Genomic DNA, 21,930 nt, shown 5'->3' on the forward strand with positions numbered 1-21,930 from the left:
AATGTTGCATTTTGAGAACAGAAGTCTGTAGAGTTATAAGGGTTTATCTAGGACTTTGCATCATTTATGACATTGTCCCAGATATTTTCTTGGTTTTTCTTTTTTAGCTTTTTACTATAATCTTCTGCCACACCAGGATTCAGTTTACTTTTTTCCCTTTACAACGTGCCATTATAGGCTTTAGAGTCAACAGTTCTGTTTGACCTGTGGCGAATAATGTGCCCTTAATGATATTTAAACATACTTAAGAGCTGTGATCTGTAGGTGTTTTTCCCTGACATATCTCTAGCCCCATCCACAGTTGGGAAACATGCCCTGAATGGGTTCTCACTGGACGTTTTTCATGCCTAGGCGCCACTATCACAACTTGTCATTAGCTGACCTATTCTAACTAAACATACTTGGGCTTGATCATGTTACATGGTCATGCGAGTCCATAAATTAAGTTAAACACATTTTAAAATCCATGAGTTTGAAATCCTGAGACTCAGTTAGTTAAGAGCATGAACTTTGGAGATGAGTCAAGCTCCCACTTTGCCTCTTACTAGCTGTGGGATGCTAACAACATACTTCCCCCTTTCTGTTTTCAATATTCGTCTTGTAAAGCTGGAATTCTTAAAGTAGCTACATCTTGAGGTTTATGGTGAATGTTCAGTGAGATGGTGTACATGAAGTTCCTGGCCCATGGACCCATATGCATTAACTGTTAAGTACCATTGTTCTTATTATGAAAGTGCATTGACTTAAAACTATGAAATATTTATTGTTAATCATGCTATTTAAATTGGTATTTTTAATAGGCTGCTTTTTAAAATAAGGCAGGAATTAATACCTGTCCTGTTAAAAAAAATCTGAAATGATTCTTTTTATAATAATCTAAATGATCCAATTTCCTCTATCCCTTTTGCTTCATTGCTTGCTTTTTAGATAAGTGGCACTGAATGGCCCCTTTTAATTCCATGCATGCTCTGATGTAACTTTGTAGATATGTCATATAGAGAGAATGTCTGAATTGGTGAATTCCTCTAACCAGTGCACAGGCAGGGTGAGTCATCAGTCTTTTTGCTGGATAGTAGTGTTGTCATTGTTGTGAAACACTCAGTCTCATGGGGCCACATTCATTATGCATTCATATTTTTCTTGGAAAGTTCAACTTAAGATTTTTTTTCCTGAATATTAAAAGTCTGCCAATGCCATTCTGTCTGTGGTCACCATTATAAAAATAGATGTTTCAGCCAAAATAACTATGTGGCTTTAATATGCACAGTGTTTTCATAATAATGAAAACACTACAAGAGGATTTTTTTCTTTTTTTCTTTTATTTTTTTTTTGCTCACATGTATAAGCAGCTCTGAAAATTAGCTGCCTTTTGTAGGATGTTTTTATGCCACTAAAAATTACATAATATCCCAAAGTTTAAGTAATTTGGTGTAGTTGCATATGTTTAGGTTGCTAGGCTATAACAGGTTAGGAAAGTATAATTATTATAGTAAATTTATTTGTTACATGAGGAAATTGCCTTATTAGGCTCAGTAAATTAGTTATTAGGCTTAAGAAATATGAGTACTTGGTGGTGATTTTGGTTATAATAGTGGTCCAGGCTAAATGAATTGAATTGATGAGTATATTTCTACTTCTGGTAGAAAGATTCTCATTATTATCACTACCCCTTTGGGCAAACCAAAGCATGGGCATTGTGTCTTGCCAGAAATAATATTTTCTGAAGAATTAAAGAGCACAGCATGAGGCACATGCTATATGCTCAGTTTTTGTTGAATTAATGAGTTAAATTTAGTTCTTATCTCCTCTGTTCTTGTTGATTCTGATTTTTTTAAATCTAACTTCTGTTACTGTTTCTCATAACAGGAAGTTATGTTCAAGCTAGACACACATAATTTGGAGTCTGGCAGACTGAAATGTCCTTTTGATCCTCAGCAGCCATTTGCTTCAGTCATGACAGGTAAGATCAGTGATGGACAGTTCCTGCTTTTAGGGGTTTCTCTAAAAAGGTATGTGTAGATTAAGCCACATTTTCTTAATGAGTTAAAGATTATTTTTGGATTAATCTTCTACTGGATGTGTGGTTATAGTTTTTTAATGTCATGTCTCTCTATCCTCAGCATCCTTATCCATTAAGTAAGCCTTCAGTAATCCTTAATTTCTGTAAGTTACAGTTTAAATGAACTTCTAGTTGAATTCTTTTTAATGCAAATGACACATACTCACTTGTTTGATACTTTTGCATGTAGTTGTCTCAGATTCTTTTATATTTTATTATGCCCCTATTTGGTTCACTATGCAAGTTAAATTCAGCAATTTCTTGAACATACTATGTTACAAAACATATTGAAGATTTTAATGGGAGAATTAATAGTAAGACATAAGTGGAGAAATTAATAATGCAAATAAACTATAGAATACAGATAATAGAATGCCATAGGTAACACCTCTCCCCCACAGTTTTACCATAACCTGATTATATTTATAATGTGACATTTTCTTCTAGCCCATTCAGTCTTCTCTTGCTTTGTGTAAATCTAAAATTCTCTTATGGGAGCAGAGGACTATCTTGTTTAAAAAAGGCAGTGCTGTGGGGTCCGAAGTCTTTTCTGAGGAATGTCGGCACAGCCTCTGAATTTCAACCATTAGACGGACTCCTTTTGTCTTGGTTTGGTTCATGACTTTTGTCTCTTTTTATTTAACTTGTCCATCAAATGTTTGAATAGACGATGAGACTGAAGCACCATGACATTTTAATTTTCACTTAGTGAGAGCTAGTGTTCTTCCTTTGAAGTGAAAGCATGTGTGTTTTTGTGTGTTTTGAAAATTATATGACTAATGTTCGGTCATTATCCTCAGAAAATGAGATCAATGATTTGTGATTCTGATCTGTCAAGAGGGGTTGACACACCCTTAATAAACAACAATAGATTGTAGGCATTGGTGACCCCTCTTAGGAACCCCTAAGTAATTTAAATACAAAGAAGACAGTTTTAAAGCCTGGATATACAGATCCAATTTTTATGTTGAAACACACCATTTTTTTTTCTGACAAAATGTTCAAATATTTGCAGTGTTACATTTCAAATTAATGGTGTGTTTCCTTTACTCTTACCAGGCTTTTTTCATAATGTCTTTATTGATGTTATTTTTGTTCTTTCATTTTTTTTAAATATGCCCTATAATGAAATATTTCCATCCACCATACATTTTAGGGGAATTCCATAAGAGATGGAATCATTGCCATGTCTACACTTGCCTGACATAACTGAATTTCTCTCTTTTGTGAGTGTGTATGTTTCCCCCCTTTGGAAGTTAACTGTTGTCATTAGTATTTACCTTGGTAATGTCAAATATTTCTGCAAAATCTTATTTAAATGGATAAAATGGAAGGGTTTTGAAAGTACCTGAATCACTCATTCAAAGGAAGAATTTTAAGCATATTTAGGTTAAACATCTAAATGCTATGTAGACATTAGCTTTTTTAAAAATATTAATCTATTACATCTAACCCAAAGTAGCTGAATATTAAGATATGTTGAATAGAAGCTTAGTTCTCAAAGGGGTAGTATATTGTACTGTAGGACCTCCTTCTTCCTGCCACTACCCCTCCCACCCCAGCAATGTTAGGGAACGTTGGCCACAGATCTGCTCCCCTCTTCCCAGCCCCCAGCCCCTTCCCATTCCTCTCATCCCCCTCATTCCACTCCTACCATTTTTTCCTTCTCCTTCCCTTCTTCCTCAGGCTTCTACCCTCCTTTTCCACCTCTCTCTGCCTCTCTCACCCTCTTTCTCATCTTGTCTTTGCCTCTCTGCCTCTCCTTCTCCCTCTCCCTCTCTCTGTCACTCTCTCTCTTTCTGTCCCTGGTTTAAAAAAAAAAAAAAAAAAAAAAAAGATATCCATCCACTTTACATAAATAACAGGACAAAGAAGTTTGGTATGCAGTAATGGCAACATCTTCCCCTTTTCAGAAATTCTTGTTTATCAGAACCATTAGGGACATGATTAGCTACAAGGAATGCAACAATTTTATAATTACTAAGTATGACTTCAGTGCTGAAAGCTCCCTTTCAGCAGAGGTTAGGCAAAGAAAAGTTGTGGTCACTGAGGTTGTGTCGGTTAAGTAAATACCAATTACACAATTCATTTCTCATTATGGCGTTTACTTTTCAAATATGTTTTTCTGTGTTGTTACAAAGAACTCCTAATTATGATATATCCTCGAATTATTTGTGGGCAGAAGGGGGAGAAGAGCTTATTCATAACAGAAGCTAAATACATGTGTAATTAGTAATTCAGAAGAGGGGTCTTTTTTGATAATCGGGTATCTCTCATCAGCTTGGTGAAGTTCATGGAGTTATCTTTTTGTCAACCAAGCAGATTTTTCAAAACCTGAAGGGGAAATTTATGAAACAGTATCTTCTGATGTGAAGTAATAAACATCTTTGGTTTCATGCTGGGAAATTAGTATATTGTAAATAGTCTCCGCTGGTAAACTCTTAAAACTCTTGTGTATTCTTTTCTCTCTTGCAGATGAATACCTCTACTCTGGCACAGCTTCTGATTTCCTTGGCAAGGACACTGCATTCACGCGGTCCCTTGGGCCTACTCACGACCACCATTACATCAGAACTGACATTTCAGAGCACCACTGGCTCAACGGTGGGTGATTTTCACACTTTTGATTGTTTTGCCTTTGCTTTTGGGTAGATAAGGAACTCAGTATTATTCATTCAGATGTGTTTGGGGATAAGTGATTTGGCTCAACATATAAAATACATTTGAAATGTTCCTCACCATGTGAGACAAATCTTCAGAACCTGTTGGAGTATATTACAATAACAGCTGACATTTATTGAGTGTGTGCCGTTGTCTTTGACACTGTTCTGTGTTCTAATTGATTTTTCAAAATGTTCACAGTGACATCATGTGAGAGATGTATTATGATGATGATGTGCTTTTCAAAGATGAATAAACTGAGGTAGAGAGAAGTTGAGTCATTTGGTCAAGGTCTTACAACTTGTCGGTTGCAGAGCTGGGGTGCAAGTTGGCAGTCTTTCCCCTATAGTCTGATTTTTAATAACCAGGCCAAATACTGGCTATGAGCAGAAGAGGGAGGGGTTAGATTGTAACATCTACTTCTTTTGTTTTAAAAAAAATTCATATTTTGGTTAAAACATGTCCCTCTAAAATTTTAAGCGTATTGTTACTGACATTAGTTTGTGTGATTACTTTTGTGTTTAAGGGTTACAGTACTCCAGGTTTTCAACAACAACAAAGAAGACTTCCTAAATGAATTTATTTAATTGCAGAACAGTGCAATGAATGAATGAAGGGCTTTTTTTTTTAAATCCCCCTAATGCCTTAGAGGTCGGGTTTTATCATGATTTTCTAAAGTTTTCTGATTACCGTCAGACTTTATTTTGCCACATGGCAAAATAACACTGCTCTTTAAGCAGGCACACCATTTCTCATTCCTACCATAAATAGTGGGTTTTAGTGGAGGAGGCCAGGGTAGAGATTTCCTAGGGGCTATCTTTCTATCTCTCAGTATCATTCAAGCAATGACAATATAAACAAAAAGGAAAAACACTTTTAAAACATTTCTTTAGTCAAAAGCTCCAGATCCATTTGTTTACACAACAGTGTGATCTCCATTGACCAAAAGAGAACCTTATTAATAGAGTAAACAAATTTAGAATATCCCCCACCAAGTGATTATTCTTCATTTCTTAACACTCATGCAGGGCAGGCCAGTCTTCTTGAATATTGTGACGTTTTTGTGGAAATAACTTGGTTTGAAAGTGACTCCATAGATTTAGCCAGTAGGAAAGCTTAGTTATCTGTAACAAGATATTATGGCTTAAAATGAAGGATAGATTGTATTCCCTGGTATTGGGATTGCAAATATCATCATATTGCCACTTATTTAAGAGATTCTTCTATTTTTTCCCTTAACTGTAATATGTCTAGAAGAAGTCAGCAGTATTGCTAAAACAGTAAATGTGGGAAATATTTACTCAACTGTTATTTGCCTAGCGTGCTGTTATAGTGCCAAGTGAAAAGAATTACAAAGTAGGAAGGCTTTGCATTGGTTTAACATTCTCTTAATAAACAACTTTTAAGAGCCTATGGCATACTGAATGCTCTTCTGCCTACTGGGCCTACGGAGATTATAGGGGAGGGTTGCTGACCTCATGGATGATAAATGCCTGGAGCATAAGAATAGAGTGGGTGATGGGGCAGAAACCTGTAAATGTTTTCCTCAAACCAATGGGGAGTTATCTGTAATTTTTTTTTTGTCTTTTAAAATTTTAGGTATAATTAACATATAACATTTTATTAGTTTCAGGTGTATAGCTCGATGATTCAATATTTATATATATTGCAAAATGATCATTGCAATAAATCTAGTTAACTTCCAGAAAAACACATAGTAACATAAGTTTTTTTTTTTTTTATCTTGTGATGAGAACTTTTAAGATTTACTCTCTTAGCAACTTTCAGGTGGGCAATACAGTGTTATTAATTCCAGTCACCATGCTGTGCATTATATCCCCATGACTTATTTCCAGTTACTTATTTTATAACTGGAAAGTTGTACCTTTTGGACCCTCTTCACTGATTGCCTTATCTTAATCAGATAATTAGATCTTTGTTATAAAGGTAACTGACGGTAGCATGAAGGGAAGACCAAAGGAGGATGAGGGTAGAAAGAGAAGGGGCCATTGCACAAAAGCAGGAAAAAGGGGATAGGACAGGAACAAAGGTAGTGGCAGTGCTTTTAAAGGCCCTTCAGTGTACGGATTATCATCACTTTCATGATCATTATTCTCGAAGGTGAGAGAGCTAGCAGGTGGGACTAATAGCCTGGAAGCTCTGGTTCTCTGACATCTTCTTAGAATTTTTAAGAACTGGCCACCTTTTCCTTCTGTCTCTCTACTTCATAATTCTGTGAGCTCATCCACTGTGATACTTTTAATTGTTTTCTGTGTTCTGGTGTTTACTAAAACTACATTTCTAACCTCTTCCTATAACTAAGTGCCCTTAAAAATATTTATTTGGATGTCTTAGATTTTCATCTCACATTCACTAAAAAGCAACTAGTTGTTTAATATGGGAATAAAAATATCTAAGCCTTAACCTTGATTGTGCCGTTAAAGTGCCTTGAGATTTATACTAGTTGTCCAGTGATCTTTTGCTTGAGTATCTTCAAGTAGATATATAGATAGAGATATAGAAAAGATTAATTAGATCTAAAATATAAAATCCTATGATCTTGTTTTTCCTTTCTAACATATCCTTTAATACCTGTTTCCTGATTTTTATCTCTTTTTAACTTTCTTAGCTTCATCCACCCAGTTACCTTGAGGTTATCTCTAATTTCTTCCTCCCCTTTTTCTATTCTATCACTAAGAGCCTTTACTTCCTTCAGAATTTCTGCTGACCTCCATCTTTCTTTAGTTATCCATCACCTTATCTCTGGTTTATTGCCACTATTTTATTGTTTGTTAATTCATTTCCCTATCTCTGGTCCCTTCTGCTTTGAATTTATTTTATATAGTATCCATCGTAGTCACTATATTACAGACTTTTAAGGTAGTATTTTGTTTAGTGGTATAATCTTTAGAGAATTACTACTTCTACTTTAAAAGTTGAGGATAGATTACAAGTCAGATAAATAGTCTGTGATTAGACAGTTATTGGAAGTGAGATTGAAACTCAATTTTGTCTCTCTAGTTCCTGACACTTTATTCTTTCCACTGTGTTGATATAGCCCATCAGCCTAAATTCTGCTCTTTTGATCCTCTTGCTCTTCCAGCCTCACCACAAACGTGGTACATATCTCCATGCCATGTTGGGCAGCTACAAACTGAGGATGTGGGTCTGGTTGTAGAGACCAGGTCACATAGAGAAAGCATGGTTAGGCAAGTGATATGGAAGACCTAGACCATCTAGCTGTAGTCAGGGTTAGTGCGAACATCAGGTCATATGTTTGCTGAGGGACATGCCCGCCAGAATCAGAGGAGCAGGATGCTTTAGGAGACCTATCATCCAAGAGCTTCTTGGGTGCATGGAAACTAGGACAAAGCAAGAGACTCTTGTAATGAAGAAGTTCTTGACATCCTAAGCAAAAAATTGACTTTCTTTGGGAGCATTTCTGTTCTCCATTCTATTTTCCAGATATAGTCAGCCTAGGGTCCAAAGACAGAGGTTAAAGAAGTCATCTGGCTAGTGTCAGGAATGTGGGGAGACAAAAAACAGTGATTGTTAAAGGAACTATAGTCATTATTGGGAATGTTAGACATTATCTTACTCAACTTTATATCCCACAAATGAGACTCAATATGAAGAAGGGGTGTGTTCAGGTCTCCAAACCACCATGCTTATCCTTCCGTTACAATACCAAACTTCTGGCAAGAGTAGCATATCATGTCCCCTGAATCTGGGACCTTGACTGCCATTTTGGTGGCAGTTATGGAGACAAAGGTTCTGTTTCTTCCTTACACTGGACCTGATACAGCATATTTAGTGATACAGGCTACTTACTCTAAAGCTGCACTGTCCAATATAGTAGACACTAGCCATTTGTGGCTATTTACATTTAAGTGAATAGAAATTAAACTTAAATTTTGAATTCTTAGTCACACTAGTCATCTTTCAAGTGCTCAGTAGCTGAACGAGTTAGAGGATACGTTATTGGACAGTACAGATATAAAACATTCCCATTTTCAAAGAAATTTCTATCGGATAACACTGATCTAAAGCGTACTTGTTTTTTAATTATGTACAGGAGCCCACAATCACATAAGGCAACATGTGATTTTATAATCCATTTAGCATCTAGATTTAAAACACACTTTGGGGATTTATGCAATTATTGCTAGGTTGCAAGAACTGACAGATATTTGATATTTCAAATAATGGGGTAAATATCAATGTCTAATTAGTTTCTTCTGTGTATTATTACATCGCTGTATGATTTACTTCTTTTTTATTCTTTTTTTTTTTTTTTTTACTTTTTAAAAAATTAAAGTATAGTTGATTTACAGTGTTTTGCCAATTTCTGCCACACAGCAAAGTGAGCCAGTCATACATATATATACATTACCTTTCTTATGTTATTTTCCATTATGGTCTATCCCAAAAGATTGGATGTAGTTCCCTGTGCCATGCAGTAGGACTTATTGCCTTTCCACTCTAAGTGTAATAGTTTGCATCTACTAACCCCACACTTCCAGTACATCCAACTCCCTCCCACCCCTGTCCCCAGCAACCACAAGTCTGTTCTGTAAGTCTGTTTCTGTGTGTTTTGTTTTGTTTGTCTTTTTTTGTCTTTTTCCAGGGCCACACTTGCAGCTTATGGAGGTTCTCAGGGTAGGGGTTCAATCCAAGCTGTAGCCACCGGCTATGCCAGAGCCACAGCAACTCGGGATCTGAGCTGCGTCTGCAGCCTACACCACAGCTCACAGCAACGCCAGATCCTTAACCCACTGAGCAAGGCCAGGGATCAAACCCACAACCTCATGGTTCCTAGTCGGATTCATTCCCACTGCGCCACAATGGGAATTCCTGTTTCTGTTTTATAGATGGGTTCATTTGAGCCTTATTTTAGATTCCACATATAAATGATGTCATATGGTATTTGTCTTTCTCTTTCTGACTTCACCTAGTATGAGAATTTCTAGTTTCATCCATGTTGCTGCAGATGGTATTATTTCATTCTCTTTTTTTTTGGCTGAGTAGTATTCCATTATATACATGTACCACATTTCTTAATCCATTCACGTATGATTTGTTTCTGGTTAGACAGAAAACTTCTTTCTGTTAAATTTTTCTTTCTGTACTGTTATTTTTAGTTTAAAACCCCACCTTTACATGTGTGGAATGAACAAATTTCTTATGAGTGTAAACTGATACTATATTTAGATTAAGTGAACTACAAAAAACAAATTAAATTTTCCATTGGGTATTTAAGTCTTAAGATGTGGATTTTAAATCAGTAAGCTTTTAAAAGATACCATTCTGTAGGAATTTTTTATAAGTCCAGTTTATCACTGCACCACCTAGGGAGGTTAAATTTTTTGATGCTTGTGTATATGCCCATACCTTGCTTTCCCCTGACTAGAATTAACCAGAGAGAGATTATCTCATCCCTTCAGTTACCAGTCCAAGGATCCTTATCAGAATTTCTGTCAGACTTTGTCTAATCCAGTGTCAAAGATATAATAAGTATGAATGCTGACTCCTTCTTTGAGAAACAAATCCACCTAAAACTTGCAAAGATGAAGTCCTATGGGCAGTTCTAGATGAAGATTTACATTGTTTCACAGTTTTCTTTATTAAGTCACTCTTAGAACATATCAGGAAGTGGGAATGTAGATAAAGGAGTGGTTACTCAGAGTTAAGTTTTTATGAGAGTTTTGGGATAAAACTAAGAAGTCTGACCACTTGGAAAATGAAAACAAACAATGATGCCTCAGATGCATATGTTTTTGTTTTCTTTCCTGGAGTAGATGAGAACTTTTGTTTTACATTTTCATTTTTAACATGTGGAGGCAGTTTTCATTTGAAGTTTCTCTTGGAGGGCTGTTGTCTATAAATTCTTCTTCCTCACAAAAGGATAGCATTTTTTCAAAAGTGTTAGGAAAAAAGATAACATAGGAAGAAATAAAGGAAAGTAAGGAACTCCCTAGGTAGTAAGTCATGATGTAGGTGTGCTTACCTGGGTGAAAAGAGGTTCATAAGGAGAAATGAAAGTGATGTGCATTTCAGGCCATGTGGATTTAGGCCATTTTCATTTGGCAGTGATTCTTGGTGTCATGCTAAAAGTTCATTTGTGAAAATGCATGATTTCAAACTCCATCCCTATTAGCATGTATGTTTCAAATGCCAAAGAAGGAAAATATGCTGTAATAAAGCCCAGGTGTCTACTGGTATGATTTAAAATAATTTAACTCAACTATGCATGTCTTATACTGATGAAATGATATCTATTTTTACTACAAATTGGCGGCAATTCAGGAAAGAGTTTCTATCATAAAATGCTAACATCAGTATTCTAAGATACAGGACCTTAGTTGCATCTGCAAGAAAGAAAATTCTATTCTTGAAACATGTATTTATTTTTAGCTTACAAGTGTATTTATACTTTAAATTACAGAAGAGTGCGCTATTAGATATTAATTCTTTTTTTCATAATTAGATTTCCTCACATGATAAATTTTTGGCTTAAATATTTCCATCATTTAATTTTCTTAGAGTACTTCCGAATAATTTCTTATGGTACTTGAAAAACAACCAACATTTGAGTCAGATAAAATCAACCATTGAATAAACAAGACCCTCTGTGTATATATATGTTGAAAGTGAGAAGAAATATAACTTGGTTTCTTTTATCCATATACCACTATTGGTGGGAATGTAAATTGGTATAACTTCTATGGAAAACAGTATGTAGGTTCCTCAAAAACTAAAAATAGAACTACCATATATGATATGGCAATCCCACTCCTAGGCATATATCTCAAGAAAACCATAAGTCAAAAAGATACATGCACTCCAGTGTTCATTGCAGCACTATTTACAATAGCCAAGACATGGAAACAACCTAAATATTCCTTGACAGAGGAGTAAATAAAGAAGATGGAGTACATATACACCATGGAATACTATTCAGTTGTAAAAAAAGAACAAAATAATGCCGTTTGCAGCAACATGGATGGGCTGAGAAGTTATCATACTAAGTGAAATTAGTCAGACAGTGAAAGACAAACATCATATGATATCCCTTATATGTGGAATCTATAAAAAGGATACAAATGAACTTAACTGCAGAAAAGAAACAGACTCATAGACTTTGAAAACAAACTTATGTTACCAAAGGTGACAGGGTGCGGGGAGGGATGGCCTGGGGGTTTGGGACTGGCATATGCACACTGAGGTGTATGGAATGATTACCAGTGAGGACATGCTGTATAGCACAGAGAACTCTACCCAGTCTTCTGTGTTAATCTATGTGGAGAAAGAATCTGAAAGAGAATGGCTGTGTGTACATGTATAACTGAATCAGTTTGTTGTACACAAATATCACAACACTGTAAATCAACTACACTTTGATAAAACTTCAAAAATTAAAAAACAGGAATATAACTGGGAAAAGTATTTACTCTTTTCTCCAGCATTGATATTATAATGAAATTCCTGGATGGTGGATTGGTGTCATGCTCTAACTTTTGGCCACTTCAGGTGGCAGTACCTCGCAACAGTATCTGGATAATGTTTAAGTAGCCCAAGTGGGCTGTTCTGTGTATTTCTGCAATAGAATATGAAATACCATATTTATTTGTACTCCTTTTAGACCATATACATTGTTACAGAGCTGTGTTTCTTGTTGAACTCTGCAAACAAGAGCCCACCAATCAGCTCATGTAACTATTTCTCCCATCTGTGTGTCTGAGGAAAGCTTTTATAAGCAACTCTTACCCTTGCACTGGAATTCCTTTTACCTGTAATGATTTTCTGTTTCAAGTCACTAAGATCTCATTTGCTCTCTGGAGAGAGAACACTGAGCAAATTTTGTTACCACTGTGTTGTCTTAGAAGTATAAATTTAATCAGTCGTTGGGTAGTTCTAGTACTAAAATTACCAGGGTCATCATGTAACATAAATTAACTTCTACTTAGGTTATGTTTAAGTGCTCATCCCCATTTTAAGCTTACATATTTGTTAAGATAAAACAAGTCAATCATATTCCTATAATTTCTGTATAGTTTCCTTTTTTGTCCCACTCTAATTATGGAGAATTTATATTTATTATCGGTCTCCACTCCTCCTGTCCATTCTTGCATCTGCATTACTGACCTAGGGTTGAGTCCTATCTATGTCCTTTCCCCATATAGGAAATAGGTGGTCTATGGAAGTGAGTCTTCAACTTGGATTCTTGTAAAACTGTAAAGCTCTATTTTTATTTATACATTTAAAAAATACACATGCTAGTGCAGCATCTAGGTCGATGGCAGTGAGTTTAGGCATGTGTAAACTTAGAGTTCTCTAGATTATTAATAATACTTGATCTCTGTCTGTGGGAACCCACAATTAGTTCTCTACTCATATTTGCAATATCCTTTCAAGTCACTGGAAACATCAGGACTGGGCCTTCTTCTTAACTACATCTTGTCCTTATGTCAATATTTTCCTAATTCAGATTGTAATTGGTTTGAGGTAAAGAGTCAGTTCTTAGTCACTTCTGTAAATTTTGGCCCTGAAAGTTTTTTTTTTTCCTTATTCTAAGTGCCTTATATATAGTAGTAATTACGTATATTCTTTGTTTTCATGAATTTGCTGAAATCCTAATGCTACAGTAAATTGTAGGAAAACTAGTTTACACAGAGAGAGAGGCTTTTTTTTTTTTAAAGAAAACAGGATATATGTAAATAAAAAATTAGAAGTGTTAATTTGTGACTACAAAATAATTTTTACTTTGCTCAGAGATGCAGAACTAAGTGTTTATGAGGTATCAACTATTTACAAGAGGGGCTAGAGGTAAAAACAAAACCAGAACCAAAAATCTTTGAGTAGAATTGTTAATGGACCTGGCTAATTTAAGATTATTTGGAACTGAAAGTTTTAAAAACTCTATATGTTTTTCTAAAATTTAATTCTTGCGTAATTTAGGACCATATCAAAGTGAGATTATCATGAGCATAAAAATGCATGAAAGAATAAAGAAATAATAACACAAGGGAGAAATTTCCTGCACACATTTCCCTCTGTCTTTTCCTCTAAAGGTTTCTCATTTAGGCAGAGAAAGAGACTGGAGAGGAGACCCAGGGTTGACCTGGAGAAGCTGGGATGATAAAGACTGAGTTACTCATCACTTGGAATCAAACACTAACTTTTGTCTATTGGAGTCTATTGTGACATCTTGTTTACTGGGCTATTGACCAACTATTCACCATTTACAGGGGAATGGTTTTAAATACTCCTGAAATATCTGGCACAGGTTCCTGGGCAAACTTTAGAGAAGGCAATGTCAAATTTTTTAAGCCTCTTACTTAACTATATTTATTTATTTGGGAGGGAACTTTTTGTCATCTCATGTTTCCTGCTTCTTCTTCCTAAGCAGTGCTCTGAGCTTTCTTCCAGGCATCTCATATTTTCTACTTAATTGAAGTTCTTCATTACTCAATAATGTCTTCTCTGCTTTAATCAAAAGGATTACTTCTGAACTAGTATCACTCAAATTACAGATTTGTTACCTGGCTAACTCCAAATTATATGAAACCAAGAGTTAAAATGCCCAATACTTTTTAAACAAGGGATTAGTAACACAATTTGACTTGTCATCGGTACATTGCAAAGGAGTTAATTGCGTTGCCATTATTTTTTTTTTCACTTAATATGTATCGTGGACATCTTTCCATGTCAATACATTTGGAACTACTTCATTTTTAACTTTGTCTTATTCTTTTTTTTTTTTTTTTTTTTTTTTTTGTCTTTTTGCTATTTCTTTGGGCCGCTCCCGTGGCATATGGAGGTTCCCAGGCTAGGGGTCGAATCAGAGCTGTAGCCACTGGCCTACACCAGAGCCACAGCAATGTGTGATCCGAGCCGCGTCTGCAACCTACACCACAGCTCACGGCAACGCCGGATCGTTAACCCACTGAGCAAGGGCAGGGACCGAACCCGCAACCTCATGGTTCCTAGTTGGATTCGTTAACCACTGCGCCACGACGGGAACTCCCAACTTTGTGTTATTCTAACAATTATATGGATGTGCTCAATTTTTCATCATTCTTTTATTTGTGGTCATAATCATCATCATCATCCCAATCATCATTTAACAACATTTGTTAAAACTCTTAGTATCCATCAGGTGCCACCAGATAGTAAGTGCTTTACATATATTAATTTACTTGGTTATTATTATCAGTTACTGTACGAGGTAGATGATATTAGTAGCCTCATATTAGGTATGAGAAAATTGAGGTGTAGAGAAGATAAATAATTTGCCTAAGGTCACTCTTCCAGTAAGTGGCAGAGACAGGAACCTTGGAAAGAGTGAGCCAGTGCTGGAGTCTACCTAAACATTACTGGTTGTTTCATTCCTCCCCCCACCCCCAATTTGGCGATTATACAAAGTGCAGCAAAAAACATAATGTATCAAAACTTGGGATATGTTTATAGTTTTCCCTAAGCTCTTCATAATAGACACTGTGGTTAAAAAGCAGCAACTCTAATCATAAAAAAGGAAAATGTAAAGTCATAGGTGCTACAGGTTTGAAAGGACTTTATATGTAATTTAGTTGAATTGAAACAACTGTGAATATCAGCCAGTCATGTTCTTACCTATCTCCAGAATCCTAAAGAACTTGTTGAGGAACTTTTCGTGATAATACATGTTCTTACTTTGTGTCATGTTTGTGTATATCTCATTTTCCACATGCTATTCATGTTTTTATTTTTCATTGTGCTGGTAATTGTTTTGCATACAAAAGATACCTGTCCTATCATGGCTGAATTATTTCAGTATTTTAATGTATAGCTTCTTTACTTCCAAACAGGAGCAAAATTTATTGGAACTTTCTCTATCCCGGACACCTATAATCCAGATGATGATAAAATATATTTCTTCTTTCGTGAATCATCTCAAGAAGGGAGTACTTCTGATAAGACCATTCTTTCTCGAGTTGGAAGAGTTTGTAAGGCAAGATATATTTATTTTACTTAAGGCATATGGGTATACATGTGAATAACTAATTGTGTGATGTTGGGTTAATGTACATTATTAGTATGTGGTAGCATAAATCCATATTATTTTAAATGTATAACTTTAAGATTCAAAATAAGAAAAAAAAGGATTCAAAATTTCCCAATAGTAAAAATTATTTTTTCCATTCTTGAGCTATTACTCAGGTTTGATTTAGATCTCTTGGGCAGTTTGCTCATTTTATTGGTGGGCTATTCATTACTTTTCACATTAAGGTCACTGCATTGTTCTGATCTATGGAAGTTAAAATGTTGTTGCACTTTAAATAATCTTATTTTAAAGTCGAAGTAACTTGACATACTCATTAGAGTACCATAAACACCAACAGAATCATGTCCCATATTTTTATCTAAACACATCATATGTAAAATTATCTATCTTTACATGGACTAAATAAGTTGAAAATATGGTTATAGTCTTGCTATAAAATATTTCTTGGAGAATTAATCTGGATTAGTTTCTGAGAGAACAGTGGGATAAGGAGGAAAAAACTAAATAAACCAAAATGCAGAACATTTATTTTGAAGAATACCACAATTCATTTTTTAATACTATCATTTTAAGTAAATTACAGGAAAACAGAAACTCCATGAAATACTTTCATTGGGTGCCATCAGACTTTTCATTTGAATGAATACAAGCTTTAGAGAATAAAAATGCTAGTGGAATCATACTTTTCAGTATATTCTTTTTTTTTTTTTTTTAGTTGGATTTGTCTTCACTGAACTCACTTTTCTTAAACAGCCAGACACCTTTAGCATAAACTCAGTTATTAAGAGGGAGAGCTGTTAAGTTAATAAATGCTCTCAGCGGGAAGCTTTCTTTGGTCTTGTGCAAACTTTACATTTTCTTCCATCTGAACCTATCACTTTTTTGTCTCAGTCTGTGCCCTCAGGCATTTGAACACTTCCAGGGGCAGAAATACAAACCATCATTGCACTTAAAAGTGCTAATGAAAACATGGCTTTTGAATGAGGCCAGACTGGGGAGCGCAGATCATTCTTTACCTAGTGTCCTAGCCATTAATGCTGTCTCCCACTGATCTCTTCACCCCCAGGGGACAGAGTCTCTCAAAAGCATCCTCATTCTTTCAGAGTCTAAGAATTCACAGTCATTTCTCTTGAAGCCTCTTGCCTAGAGATGAATGGCCATTGCTTGGAGGAGTGGGAGTGTGTGAGTGTACTGAAGCGTGCCCTGTAGCAACAGGACCCCGGCCCTGGAAAGCTGTGCTGTGGATTGACATCATTTGTATCAATGAGCGATGTTAAATATGTCATAAGAGATTTACAATCAATTAAATGTACTTTAAGAGTCACTTTATTGTGAGCACCTGTAACAGGTGTGGGCTTTGTGAACCAGTTCAATATTCATTTCTAGATAGGTCAAATTCTTTCGATAGAAGTTCGTTTATAACAAAACAATATTTTTATCCTCATATTAAATACATTGAAAGTTAATTTTAGAGGTGAAGAAATATATTAAAGAAAAATTTAGTTGCCCCATTTGTCAATTTCTATTATAAAAATATAACTCAGACTTTAACTATCAGCCATGGGATATTTTAAGTTAGGAGCAAACTCCTATAGAACTGAAAAGACAGATAGAATCGTAGTACACAAGTCTTCTCACCACAAAAAAAAAAAAAAAAAAAAAAAAAAGGCTGAGGCCACCCAGCAGGATTTTGTCATCCTATTGTGTTCAGATAAAATGCTAACAAATTGTGAGATCAAATAAGGACTTGTGATGGATGAATCTCCTTAAAAAAAAGATATAATAGGGGTTCTACTTACATTAGTGTTATCTCTTTCCTCAGTCACTATCTTCAGTTAGACTAGAATAGCTCTTCAGAATTTCCCACTATACATATGAGGGGATTGGTCAGATGTTTACAATATTAGCTTTAAATGAATCTTTGTAATTTCTTAATTATAGCATGCCCTGCCTCTAACTTTACCTAACAATTTAGGATTACAGTGTGGTTAAAAAAAAAAGAAAAAAAAAAAAGTGAGTACCCTAAGCAGAGATTTCACTGATGAGATTAAAAATGACTTGAAATATTTAAAAAAATATGTCCTACAAAACAATAACAAGTTTAATTAAAAAAGAGCTATTCAGTATCATCATTGTTACTGTTATACATTATTTTCACATAAAAATGTTCTTCCAACATTTTGGGAACATATTTATTCTTCTCTGTTGTTTCATTTTTTACCCCCATGAGGTTATTATAATATTGTCTTCCTGTTTTCAACAAATAGTAACAATGTATGTCTATGCTGTAAAGCAAAATTAAGTTCAATAAATAAGAGATAAGAGAGCATGTTAGAGAGGATTAAGAGTAACCGAATATACTGCTCTGAATTTACAAAGTTTTCAGTAACACGAGAGTCCTTTATACTATTTGTTCCACCAGAATATTTCCACAGTATCTCTTTATTTGCAAGTATTAGGGTTTTGTTGTTCTTGCTGTTATTATTTGTTTTCATTTAACATGGTAACCTTCAGTCCAGTGGAAAATGGTTGACATTTTAAGAGCTCCTTACCTCTTGAGCTACTAAACTGAAGTAAAAGCTGTTCTATTGACTTGTCAGAGCTACAACTCTTAGATTGAGTAGTGTGTAGTGGGGAGGAGTTTTGGAAATAGGCAAAAATTATACAGAAATGAACAAAGAATTGTCTATAGGATAAGGGTGAATCTTGTCAGTCTTATAACCCATTCCTTCATTTTTGTTATCACTTTATTATTTCAACAACAAAATATAAGTTCTGTGCAAACATAACTAGACACTCGGAGGTAAGTAAAGCATGGTCTTTTTCCTTTAAAACCTTACAATATAGTGAGAGTGATAAACAGATAATCACATATGATGTGATAGAGGTTGGACTGAGAACTCCATACATGTAGTGATGCTCAAAAATTGAGTCCTACAGGAGTAGGAGGACTACATCAGTGATAGGAAAGGAGGACAGGCATTTTGAGCAGCACTGAGACAGTATATTTTGTTCACAGAACATTGAAATCTTTTAAGTGGAACTTGAGGGCTAGTGGGGAGCAGTGTTGTTTGAGACTGGAGTGCAAATTGGGAGATATGCATTATTATTTTCATGTTAAGAAGCTTCAGCCCTATCTTGTAAGCAATGAGAAATGATAATTTTTTTTGGAAAAGAAGTGAGCCGATAGGTAGTTGTATTTAGCAGTTTTTTGAGGAATGCATCTAGACTGGGAATTATTTGTGATTGGGAGACCTGTTAGTTCCCCCAAGAAAGCAGGAACGAAGTGATGCAGGTAAATTCAAGAGATATTTTTAAGATAGAATGCATGTGTAGAATTCTAAAAGGTCCTTAATTTATTACCACTCTTTTATTCATTGCCTGGTGTAGATAACTACTATCCAGTAGGTCGTTCTGCAGTGTTGGGAGTGTTGATTATCTGTATTCTGCAGCATAGTAGCCATGTGGCCATTAGTCCTGACATAGGAATGGTGTGACTAAGGAACTAAATTTGTGATGTCATTTAATTTTAATTAATTGTAATTTAAATAGATTCATGTGGCTAATGGCTACAATGTAAATATAGACAATTAAAACATTAATTTTCTTAACACATTTTATTAGTAACCAACCCTGGGCATGGTACTGCTAAACAGTAGTCTTACAGGAGTTAAAAAAGAAAAAAAGACATAATACTTGTAATCACTGAGTTTATAGCCTAGCGCAGGACATATACATTAAGCAAGGAAGTACACAGATTAACATATAATTGGAAAGTATTATAAGGGTTATAATGGAAAAATCACAGGATGCAATTAGCAAAAATAGGTGGGCTTTAGATTCGATATGGAAGGTCTCTCTGAGAAAGTGACTTTTGAACCAGATGATAAAAACGATAAGAAAATTGCAGGGCAAAGGTGACAGGGATGGGGAAGAATATTCCAGGCAGAAGGAATAGCACATGTGAAATCTCAAGAGATGAGAAAAAAACATTTAAGGAATAAAAAGAGTTTTGCTGTGACTTGAGCAAAACCAAGAAGTGGAAGGTCAGCAGGATAGTGATTGTTTCCTTTTAAAACACACATGAAATTTCAAGTCTTCAGAAACCCTGTCTCTCCTGTTCATATTAAGGACTGACTGATATTCCTGGTATTGACTCCACATTGTATATGAAAGGCTGCAACAAGTTCCTATCCTAATAGATACTTCATGCATTTTAGTTCTTCATGACTCCTAGGCCAGAGACCCAGATTCTACCCTGTAGAAAGAAAAACCTATATTCTTAGTAATTATGGCTTCCAGAGATAAGGCAGAGATTAGGGTAATGCACAAAGAGATACATTATGATATTTGAGATAAGAAACTGATGGGCATAGGTTTTATATTTGGATATGTTGAACTTGATGTGGTTCTGCGATATACTGCTATCACAACCTGTTGAAAATAAAAACCTGAAACTCAGTAGTGTCTGGACTCATGAATGTGGAAAGCACCAGTGGAATGGTGGTTCTCGAAGTCATGGAAATGTCAGAAATTGTCCACAAAGATTTGTAGTACAAGACCATAGGGCAGGAACAGTATCCTGAGGTACAGAGATGTTGAAGAAAGAGCAGAGGAACATGTCTACAAAGGCAATCAAGAAGAAACAATTTGATGATGGGTGGAGGACTGGATGAGAGTACTGTCATGTCAAGGATAAAAACCTTCAAGAAGAAAGCAGCTGTCAGTAATGTCACACACTGAAAGGAAGTTAGGTAAGATCAGGACTAAAAATCAGGTATTAGATTTGATAGTAAGGATGTCATCAATAACTGTTGGCCAAGTGGTAAGAATATTCAACTTGAAATCAGACCTAGGAGTTCTCAGTGGGTTAAGAACATGACTAGTATCCTTGAGGATGTGTGTTCAACCACTGGCTTTGTCCAGTGGGTTAAGGATCTGTTGTTGCCGCAAGCTGCAGTGTAGGTTGCCGACGTGGCTCAGGTTGCATGTTGCTGTGGCATAGGCAGTAGCTTCAGCTCCAATTTCACTCCTAGCCTAGGAACTTCCATATGCCACAGGCGCAGCTCTAAATAAAGTGAAAAAAGAAATCAGATCTAGGTTTACATCTCTGCTCTACTCCTTTCTTTTTCTTTCTTTTTTTTTTTTTTTGCCTTTTGTCCTTTTAGGGCCACACCCGTTGCATATGGAGGTTCCCAGGCTAGGCTAGGGGTCTAATCCCAGCTGTAGCTCCTGGCCTGTGCCATAGCCATAGCAACGTGGAATCTGAGCCGCGTCTGTGACCTACACCACAGCTCATGGCAATGCCAGATCCTTAACGCACTCAGTGACGCCAGGATCGAACCCGCAACCTCATGGTTCCTAGTCGGATTTGTTTCCACTGTGCCACGATAGGAACTCCTGCTCTACTTCTTTCTAGCTCAGTTTCTTAACCTAGCAAATGAGGACACCCATATCTTCCATGACTATTTTACCAGGCAAATGAAAGGCTTAAATGCGATCATATGAATTTGGATGTGGCAGATACTGGGGAAAGTACTAGAAAACGGGCTACTTGGATAGATTCCTGTTTTAAGTTAATCATATAAGAGATTGACACGTGAATAATGACATCTAAGTTATATGTCAAAAATCATGTACATACAGACATGCACATCATACTATACACTTTTAGGGTCAGCACTAGGTTCACTTCTTAGGAGTGGAAGTGTGTGTAAATTGCAAGGGTTGGGGGTTGGTGAGAGGCAGGTTAGTTATCAAAAGTTACTGAGAAGAGATGGTAGTTGATTACTTTTAAAGGTTAAAATTACTTATTATTTTGCCCTCATTTTTAGAATTTTTTGTACTTTGAGGGTGGATCTTATTTTTGGATAGAATCACAAGACTTTGGAGACATATCTGGTGAAAATTATGTGAACAGTTTGAACGGTGGCAAATTTTGGACAAGAATTATGAACTGGGAGGTGCACTAAATAAGAAGCTGACTTAGAAGATGATTTCAGAGTGTGTTACTGATCAGTGACAGCCTCAGGAGAATAAGTACTTTCATCTAAAGACTCTCTTTCAAACTCAGTATGTTTATCATAATAGACTACAGAACACGTTTGCTAATGAATTATTTTTCAGTAGTGTCATTATTTTCCTTTAGTTTTATTGTATTTAAAAT

The 21,930-nt window shown here is 35.6% G+C and overlaps 1 protein-coding gene across 2 annotated transcripts in view; it reads left to right on the top strand.

Annotated features, from left to right (window-relative positions):
* SEMA3D (semaphorin 3D) overlaps window positions 1-21,930 on the top strand; it is a 205,474-nt gene that overhangs the window by 121,250 nt on the left and 62,294 nt on the right. For both annotated transcript variants that reach the window (XM_021063476.2, XM_084977284.1), the window contains 3 exons: window positions 1,867-1,960; window positions 4,535-4,663; window positions 15,568-15,710. In XM_021063476.2, the coding sequence (XP_020919135.1) occupies window positions 1,867-1,960; window positions 4,535-4,663; window positions 15,568-15,710 (366 nt within the window). The remainder of the gene's footprint in view (window positions 1-1,866; window positions 1,961-4,534; window positions 4,664-15,567; window positions 15,711-21,930) is intronic.

The sequence above is a fragment of the Sus scrofa genome, chromosome 9 (assembly GCF_054392235.1).
Source record: "Sus scrofa isolate SSC_HxYL_T2T_F1_AM1 chromosome 9, Sscrofa_HxYL_maternal_Yorkshire_Landrace_v2.0, whole genome shotgun sequence".
NCBI classification, from domain to species: Eukaryota; Metazoa; Chordata; class Mammalia; order Artiodactyla; family Suidae; genus Sus; species Sus scrofa.